The 9842-nt window shown below is 47.8% G+C and overlaps 1 protein-coding gene across 1 annotated transcript in view; it reads right to left on the bottom strand.

Annotated features, from left to right (window-relative positions):
- The window catches only part of PAPPA (pappalysin 1), a 180560-nt gene that overhangs the window by 7038 nt on the left and 163680 nt on the right, over positions 1–9842 (bottom strand). Inside the window, exon 21 of the mRNA XM_005493856.4 lies at positions 9638–9736. Coding sequence (XP_005493913.2) covers positions 9638–9736 — 99 coding nt within the window. The remainder of the gene's footprint in view (positions 1–9637; positions 9737–9842) is intronic.

Genomic DNA, 9842 nt, shown 5'->3' with positions numbered 1-9842 from the left:
ATGAATCCAAATAACTGGCAACTGAATAAGTTTATAAACTGCAGAAAACAATAGGAGCTTAAGGGTCACTTGATCCAACAGAAGCCAGCCCAAGCAGGACTGTCTCATATCACAGTGTTATGAATATTCTTAGATAGGAAAAGAGAAATCTGTAAACAATGGGGTTTGGGGAGGAGGCTGAGGAGGGTTTGTTTTATGACTGAGTTAAAATACTGGAAAGGAAAAAGAAAAGATACATGCAAAATAAAAATTAAAGTTTTTTTTTTTCTGTTCAGTGTAGAAGGAAACATTTTGGTTTAGATTATCTGCTACATTTAAGGTTTGACCTTTCCCTTCAAGACAAACAAATAAAAAAGACTATTTCACAGCAAAAGTTATGTCTTGAAACAAAAACTTGTTTCACTTAGAAAATGCTCAAACAAAACATTTAAGTACGCCTGGAGTTTTCCGCTATTTTCATTTTTTTTATCCTGAATCATTCAGTTCAATCTGGATTTGGCAATGTTTTTGACTTAAAAAATCCTCCCTGATGTACAATGAAGCTACTGGTTGGAGGCAAGACCTGGGAACCTGATTCTTTCATTTGTCTTGATCAAGCTTTTTCCTCTGCCTGGCCTGGATTCCCTGTGTTTGCCTGTAACAACCTGACAAAGGAGATTAAGTAGCCCCTCCATTCAGAGGAGAGACAGGGAAGATGGATCCACACTCTGCACTGAACACAGGTCAGCCACACACCCAATTCAGGCATTTCAGTAAAGTGGCTGAAATTAGTGGTGAAAGCCTACTGCACTTTGTCTCTGCTGCTGTCCAGGCTTAAGCAGGATGTGCTGCAGGCACGGAGATCCCAAACATGCTCCCATTTCACCTGCAGGGACATCAGAGCCAGGAGAGAAAGCCCTGCATGGCTCTGTCTCAGAACCACCAGCTCACATTCCCCTCACAGGCTTTCTGCTGTAACAGCAGCCTTAGACACCCAAACTGGCATGAGTTTGATGTTGCCTGAAGTGCTCTACCTCCTTAATTTCTCTCCTCCCATTTCTCCTCATGAATCCCTTGTTTTCCTCCTTGCTTTCTCACAGGATGTGCTCAGCCCTGCAGCGACCTGAAAAGGTGCACGTACAAAACTGGATTGCTGCTGCATTACAGCCAATTCCTGGGGAGATGGAGCAACCAGAGAAGAAATGTCTGGCGGTTTATTGTCTCCCAATGGTGGCCATGGCTAGAAGAGCAGAAGCTTTCTCTCTGAGGCAGAGCTGTGGCCCCCAGAGCAGGCAGATTTGTGGCTCAGCAGCAGTTCCCAGCAGTGGGTAGCCTGATGGAGAAGGGTTTCTTCCTGATCAGATCAGTCTTATTCACTTTATGTCCCTTATGGAGGCTTTTTATGCAATTTGATTTTTACAGTGCTATTGTCCAGATAGATGAATTGTTTTGTCTTATGGCAGTGAGCTCCAGAGATCAGTTTTCTATTATGTGAAAAGGCAGAGAATTCTATGGGTAATAAGCACAGTCACAGCCACATTAGACATGACAAAATTCTCCAAAAAACTTAACAGTAATATAGGGTTTTCCACTTTAAACAACATTTACAACAAATACGCATTTGAGTTCCCCAAGGACCTGATTTCCATAGGTATTTAGGGAATTTAACCCACACACAGAATCTGCTGGGAGTGTGTGAAGTACCCAGCTCAGGGAAACTGTGAAAGCCCTTAGAAGAAGAACTGTCTGTTGCCTTGGGCTCACACAGTGACAGCCTCTGCAGTGCACAGCCATGAAATAGAGTTGCTGGATGTGCTAGAAATAATAAATGCTGATCCTTTCACTGAATGATAGCCCATTTAGGTGTGGAGCCCAGATATACATACTCCAAGATTAACTACCTCTTTTCTTTTTAAATAGGTCTGTGAAAGCCCAACTCATTACCAGGATACACGACCTGCATTGAAATTTCCAGATTTCATTGTACCCATTGTAGAGCCAGGAGTAAGGAGTCAGCTCCTCTTCTTTCAAAACAAGCCCTGCATTTCACCTATGTCCATCTCCCCATGTAGAAAACCCAAAAAATGTCTAGGAGGGTGAGAAGAAAAATCTAAAATTAAACTTAGGGCCTGTCCTGGACATTTGATAAAGTAATGCAAGATACTGTATCCTCAGACGAGCTAAAGTAGATTGAAAAAGACATAAGTGAAGAACACAGCTCCACACACCTACACACAGCTCTTGGAGATGATCCAGAGCAGTCATGGCAGTGGATCAACAATGCTCCAGGGAATGTGAGTCACACCACAACCACACTGGACCACAGACTATCCATCATCTAGAGAAAAGAGACACAATCCATCACTCCTGCCACCTGGAGTGTGCAGGACATGACACATCCTGCTCTGAACCTGGGGGAGCAAGGGCACCAGGTGTGGGCTCACAGGCTGGGCAGGAGGCTGGCACAGACAACCAGGTGTAACTCATGGGGGAAACAAAACACCTCAACCAACTCACCACCATTGCTGTACAGTGCATGACCTCAGACTTCCTTCTCCAGAAAGGCATGGGAGCCCTGAGCATCCTCTCCCACACTGAGCAATGAGACTTTGGATAAACTCAAGCTGACTCTTAGAAACAGGGCTAGATTTGTGCTGGATGCTGCGCTCCCAACTGTGGGAACAAGGGCAGCAATGCAGAAGTGGGATGCAGGTCATGGAATGAGTAAGAGGTCATAACTCCTCAGTACATGCACCTATCTGAAGAGGCTGGTGACATCCCAAGGCTGATCCCTGCTGAGAAAGGCCAGTCTGTAGGGAACTGGTGGGAACGTTGACAGCAGAAATCCCAGACAGGTAGAGGGAGGGATGGAAAACAGCTCTGCAAAGGCTGCAAGCTTGTCCCTCACAGAGTCTGGTATCAGGCTGACCCGGCTGTGCCTTCTGCCTGAGCCTGGGGCTGGCTCACAGCAGCACCAGGGCAGGCAGGATTGGGCCCAGGGAGGGGGAAGCAGGGGAGGAGGGCTGCAGAGTGTTGGGAAACAGGCTGTTGTTAGATTTCAGCCCTGAAGTGTTTGCGAAATCTCCCAGACAGGCTCACTGCAGGCAGAGCCTCGGCGGGCAGTGTGGCCTGGGAGATAAGTGTGGCAGCCTGTGCTGAGTGTCACAGCCCTGTGCCTCCCCAGAGCCTCCAAGCTCAAACACCAGCCACTATTCTGTTCCCTGACAAGGCCCTTGTGGGATAAAAAAGCATCTTGGAAGGGTCTTCCCAGTGTTTTTCAGCATTGAGGTCACCAGTTTGAGATAACAGAGCAAGAGCGAGCCCCCTTTTAGCTCTAAGCGCTGGTATGTGGGTTCACACCTAGGGCACTGCTCCAGAGGGCCTGGGAAGACAAAGCTGGCAGGAAACCTCCTCTCCATGCAGCACATGCACTTCTAAAAGCCTGAATTTTCATTAAGTACCACACCATAAACTGAGCCTTCCCCCGGTGAAACCAGCAGCCGCGGCACATCGCGCTCAACTCATGGAGCAGCCGTGAGTCGTAGCTCAGCCGAACCCAACAGATGCTCTGCTCTCTCCATCGTGTGCAAACTGGGAGCTGCGTCAGCAGAAGCAGTGGGAGCAGGATGGCCCAGAGCCAGCAGGGATTCCCGGGGAAGCCCAGCCCGCATGGATCCCGCATCCATCCCCGCCTGCCCGTGGAGCAGAGCAGAGCAGAGCAGAGCGAGGGAGCCCCGCTTGCCAAACCGCACGGAGCTCAGTTGCTCAGCAATCAGCTGTGCTTCCTACTCTCGTGCTACTGATTGTGCAAACATGAATGTAATTAGTCTAAATAATCACCAAAGATTTAATAGGAGCCAGACCACCCAGAGGCCAAATAGCTGGCGGTGGAGCAGGGAAGGTTTGTTCGCTGTTTTTTGTAACACTTGCTAATGAAGTGAGGTCGGATAGCAAAGCAAACACCCTCCACCAGCACATCCCTTGGGAACGCCGTATGTTGTGGGAAGCCCCACGTCCCTTGAAGCCAAGAACAGTTCTCTCAGGATAGGCAACATGTGCTGCTACCATCACTGCTTTTAATTTATTGACGCCTGGAAAGCCTCCCTGAAGGATTATGAAACCAAGCTCTGAGCCCCAAAAATAAAGCTCCCATCCCAACCAACCCTGACTGGAAACGCTCCTCTCACACGGCAAACAGCTACAGCCACTGAGGCCGTGACTGAGGGCTGGTGGGGAAGTGAGTTCACCCACACTTTGGGGAGAACCCGCGTGCTTGAAGCTCTCAGCCGCTTCCAGAGGCATGAAGCAACACTCAGCATTGTATCCTGCCTTCCTCCGTACTCACCCACCATTCATTCTATCTGGCTAATTATAGAGCTGACAAACACACCCAGCTGGGGACAGGCCAGTAGTTAGGAGCAGCATCGTGGCAGGAGCATCAGTTCTGGATAAACAGGATTTCCTCAGCTGGGGTGGTCACTTAAGCTTCTAATGGCACCAAACTGCCTCAAAAACATGTTGTGGCAATGGAGAAGGATCTGAGATTGCCTAAGACAGGTCTGTGTTGCAGTCAGAGAGCTGGGAGAAGGTGCTTATTTCTCCAAAATACCAAGAAGTGGTTATTTCTGTTGGCTTAGGGGTAGGAGTGCAGACTCATTCCCTTCCCTTCCCAGGGAGACAGGAACAGCCTTTGGAAATCCCTGCTGGAGCCAGCAGCAGCCCCTCAGTTCAAAGCTCCTTTCTTTAGGCCTCGAATTCTCGGCCATAAAGTCTCTGAAGAGGTTTTGATAACTGGCCTATCTTTTAGATAAGCAAAGCTTTGGATGAATCCCACACAGCCCTCTATCTACCACAAGTCCTCATTTGTTTTCCGCCAAGGCACTTGCTGGTTTTCCTCTCCAAGGTGTTGGACAGAAATGTCAAGAGGCTGAAGGGACAGGACAATTTTTCCCTTTTTTTACCAAGTGCTATGGGGCAAAGCAGTTGAAGGAAAACCTGAGTGATAATTGAGTGAGCCAGGTTTTTCTCATGGGAGCTGTAGGTTTATCCCTAAAGTGACAAAAAGGAAAGGCAGAGAGGAAAGATAGATGAAAGTTCATCCTTACAAATGGTTGAAGTTGAGGGAATTTTAAAAAAGCAAATTTAGTGTGTTTAAATCTACAGAGATCAGACTGCAGGACCTTCAACCAGGCAAATCTGCGATCCCAGTCTGGAACAAAGTACATAAGCAGAGCCTAAAGAAAGAAATTCTGATTTCTGTAAGGTGTTTCTAGACAGTCCTGTCTAGGGAAAACTTATAAAAGGGAAAGGGAAGAAAAGAAGTGGAGGAGACAGTTACTGGACAGAAGATTTCCTGAAATGAATCAGAGGAAGCAGCCAGAGCCTCTCCCAGCAATGCTGCACACCCCACAAGCTCCTCACCGGTGGCCAAGAGCCCAGAGACAGCCAGTTATGCCCAGGTTATTTATTTCCCTCACTCTGGCAGTGTCACGTAGGTAATGTTTTAGAAAATAGCGTCTTCTTTTATCTGCAGCAGGATACAAAGCAAGAAGCAGCTTCCTAGAGCAGCCAGGCAGAAGGGAGCTGGCAACCTGTGCTGGGTCAGGAGGGGAGGAAGATTAAAAGGAGATGGGATTTTGCTTTGTCCTTCACGGAAGACTTTATCCCCTCCAGATACACAACAGAAGCTTTCTCTCCCTTGGAGGTTGGCCCGCAATGGCCTTCCTGTCTCTCAAAGCTGCTCCTGGGTCACAAACAGGGCAAGCTGTGAGCAGCAGGGCCCTGTCCCCTGCCCCAGCCACGGATCTGCCATCAGCCCCCTGCTCCCCACACTGCCTGCCCGTGTCCCTGCTTCCTTGGGTGGCACTCTGTGCCAGCCCTGGCTGCTCGCCCGCTGCAGGGCGACGCTCATCAATTAGCGCACAACAAATAATTAAGCTGATGAATGTCTCTTTTTCTTCCTGCTTTCTGACTGCACTTGCCTCGAATTTATGCCCAGATTATGACTGAATTTATTCGTTGCCACTTGCAGCATTCAAAAGAGGCTGTTAATGATTTCTTTTAAGCTCTCCAGCCTGATTGTGAGCAGTGCAGGGCAAATACTCATTATTTCCTATCTAAGCAGCAGTGTTGATTAGTTGGTGCTCGGTCAGATAAGTCACACTGCTCCATTCCCCACTCGCTGACGGAATCCACAAGGTCATTCCCTGCTAATACTCAAATGCAAAGGGAAAACATGGGATAAGCATGGAAGTCCCTTGAGCATTTTCAGGGCAACAAAACAGGAGCGTGCAAAGTCTCACATTAAGTAAGAGGGCTTGGTTTTAAAGTGAACTTGGCTCAAAGTGTTTTGCTTTCAGGGCAGCCTGTTCACAGCACTGTGTGCAGCCCAAAGTGTGTTTGGGAGGGTAGTGGGACTGCAGTGAAACTTAAGTCTTGACAGTTTGCGGACACTAAAGATCTGAAGCCAGCTCTTACTCGACTGTTAACTCCTGAATCTTCACATGGTGCAATGTTAATCTTCAGCCCTTTCCCAAAATAATGTGTGGAGTTGCTATGTTCTCTTAAATGTGAACCATGTGTCACCTCAGCAATGGCTGCTGCGGGGAAAAGATGATAAATCTAAAGCTTTTAAAATGTCCTGTGACATTTTGGGAGAAAAACAGGTGTTGCATAAATGTTGGACATTTATGGGCAAACTTGCAGGGGCTTTAAAAGACTGACACATCTGCCACATAGTATGTAACCCTGAAAGAAAAGGAGCAAAGCAGTCTCTTTCATGTGTCTCACTCTCTCTACAACCGTATGAAAATACATCCTCATCTGGTATTGGAATTAACAGAGCTGGACTCGCCCCTCCCTATGTCTCCTCCAGGTTTTTGGCTTTTACACCCAATGTGTATTTTAAAACTCTGCCTTTTTAAGTAGGTGGCAAACTGTGCTGGAAGGATTTGGTATGCGGAGTATTTTTATTCAGCTCCTTTTTCTCTCACCTTTCATTGTTTTTCCCTTTGGAATATCTCCTGTAATGCTCCACTCATAAACCTCTTCAAAGGGAGGGCTGTATTTGAACAGCCTGGCCTGAAATCTGGTCTAAGTCAAAGGCCTCAGATGGGAAAATAACTGGGAGAGCCAAGCCCCACGGCCCCACGGCTGCTGCCGCAGGTGTCGGCAGCCGCTTTGCAGGAGCCAGGTTCTCCTGCTGCCTCCTTGACTCTGACCCCACAGCCCCCCTGGCTGGGTTATTATTCCCCCTTTTACCCTATAAATGTAATAAACTGGGACTTAGCATCTCGCTTTTAGTGTGGAAGATCCAAGGAGAAGGTGGTTTTTCTTCACTTCTCCCAGGCGCCTCATTCGGCTCCTGAGATGTTGCTGGAGTTCTGGGAGACTTTGGAAGCTGAATGCATGCCAGGTTTGTGATGGGCTCCATGGCTCAGACCTCCACCTGTGTGATCTTGATGATAGGTGATTCTAAACTGCCAGCTAGGGCAAGTCTAATTCCCCAGTCACAACGATCCAGCTCCCAGGGAAGTCTGTGAAAGCAGACATCTCCAAAAAGCTACAAAACCTCCCCCTCCATGGAGAAAATCCATCAGAGGTGTGACCAGCTGCCTATGTCTGACCATTTGCCCTTTGCATCAAGCAGTTTTAGCACAGAGCACAGCAACCCACTGGGCTACAAAGTGCTTCCCCTCCTTGGGAGGTCACTTGGTTTCTGGGTGGCAGGGAAGCAGCAGATATTTTGAGCGTGAGTCGCCTGGCTGGTAAGTGTTCACAACTCTGTGCAGATCCCACTTGGTCTCAACTCCCTGCCCAGCAATAAATTCTGCTCCCAAACCTTAATCCTGTCCCTTCTCACCCCCCCTCATCTCAGCCCTCACATCCCCCTTGTTCCAGTTGTGCCCTCAGCTCCTGTCTTGATGAGGCTGGTTTGGGTCGGTCCCCTCCCAGGCACCTCTCTCTCGTTCCTCTGACACTGTTTGGGGTTTTTCATCGCCTGCTCTCCAGCCTGCAGGCAGTGAGATAAAGTTTCCCAGGCAGGCTGTTTTGGGAGGAGAAGACCTACACCATGCTGAGCTACCGGGCACTTCCAGCTCTGCCCTCCCAGCTGATGGGAGGTCAGCGAGCAAGCTGTGCTGCTGTGGGGCTGCTCCTCCCAAGGAGGTGGAAAAGCAGCCAGAGATAGGAATCTCTTCTTGGAGACAGCTGATGTCTGTCATGCTGCTCATCTCTTCAGAGGCTGTTTCACCAGGGAGCCCCTTTTGGGGTCTCCGTGCCCTACTCCACCCATGGGGAACTGAGGAGCTGCCCTGCCTGGGCTTCCCTGCATGTAGCTCCCAGGGATTTTTTCAAAAGGAACACCACAATAGAGGGGAATGTTTGTCCAAAAAGAGCACAGCTGGGGAAATGACCTCTTCCTCTGCATTTTCCCCAGAGGAGAAATTAACTCCTTCCACTTGCCAGGCATGCCCATTTCTCTTCCCTGGTGATCCCAGATGGACCAGAGACAGCCCACAATGCTGAACCAAGGAAAAGAAGTCTCCAGACAAAGCTGGAGAGGGAACCTCCTTCCTCAGCTGGGTAACATTGATGGTGTCATATGCTGAGCCCAAGCTCCCTCAGGTTTTGTTATTTATTAATATGTATCAGATACTGAATGCAGCTGGATTTTTCATTCCGTTCTATACACAAATCTGGAAGATAAGGTAAAATATTCACCTGGCAGAGGCAAAAATTTTATTTTTTTTTATTTTTGGGAGGAACCTAGCTCTAAATCCCTGCTGGTTAGAAACCTATAAAATGTTGTACTGCTCTATCACCCCAGTCACTGTCTCTAACAGTGCTCAGAAATTTGTGTTAAAGAAGCAGAAAAAAGGGGGATGTGGGTGGAGGGACTCTTCCCCAAGCTCAAACAGCCAAGGGTTCAAATATTCCTCAGCCAGAAGCTTCATCCAGATCACAGTGTCTAATAGCCACTGAAGGAGCAAAGCTCCACAAATAGGCCTGTTCTTTTTTTGACTTCAAATATATTTTTGTTCTTAATAACGCTCTGTGGCAACTCATCATATTACTCAAACACACACTGTGCCAACAAGGATGTTCTTTCGTCTGTTTGGATCCTGCTTCAAGGAAATTACCACTTCACCCCCTCACTGCTGAGTGATAAAAACCAGAGGATTTTACTTTTCTAAGCATCATCCCTACCTTAAGTAATGATTTTATAGATCTGTGTCACTAGCTTTTCTCTTTGCAGGTTTATGTGGTCTCTGTGCAAAAAAATATTTGGCATCTCCACCCAGCCCTGCTGCCCTGCTCCACATTCTTCTCTGTCCCACTCTTGGATGGGACAGTCAGCAGCAAGCCAGGCACATGTGGGTACACAGGGATCAAAGAACAGATCCACAATGAAGCTTTCCTTTTTCTCTCTCCTATTTTCCTAATGAAAACTATTTTCTAACCTTTAGTTTCCCTTTGGAGCCTCGAGGATGGATGATAAATGAACCAGCAAGAACTCAGTGCCTATGGTGAGCTGATGCTTGGGCTGAAGATCCTTCTGAGACCTTGGACCTTCCTTTTTTGCACAAAAATAATTTTTCCAGGCACAAAGCAGCACTCAGCAAGGAATTCCCATGGGAAGAGGAAGGGGCATTCCTACCTTTTTGGTCTTGACTGTTGAGGCGCAGCAGTCCCCACCATCATAGTTGCAGAAGGCTCTGTTGTTGATGGAGTCACAGTAGTTGTCCCCCATGAAAGGCTGAAAAAGAAAAAAAAGCAGGAAAAGGCTGAGAGTGTGAACACGGATAAAATTAGCTCATTCCTTATGGAGACAGAGTGAGAAAGTCGCGGCTGGAGAAGAGAAG

This window comes from Zonotrichia albicollis, chromosome 21, assembly GCF_047830755.1.
Source record: "Zonotrichia albicollis isolate bZonAlb1 chromosome 21, bZonAlb1.hap1, whole genome shotgun sequence".
Classification (NCBI taxonomy): Eukaryota; Metazoa; Chordata; class Aves; order Passeriformes; family Passerellidae; genus Zonotrichia; species Zonotrichia albicollis.
Note: the sequence above shows the minus strand (reverse complement) of the source record. Positions and strands in the feature narration are given on the sequence as shown.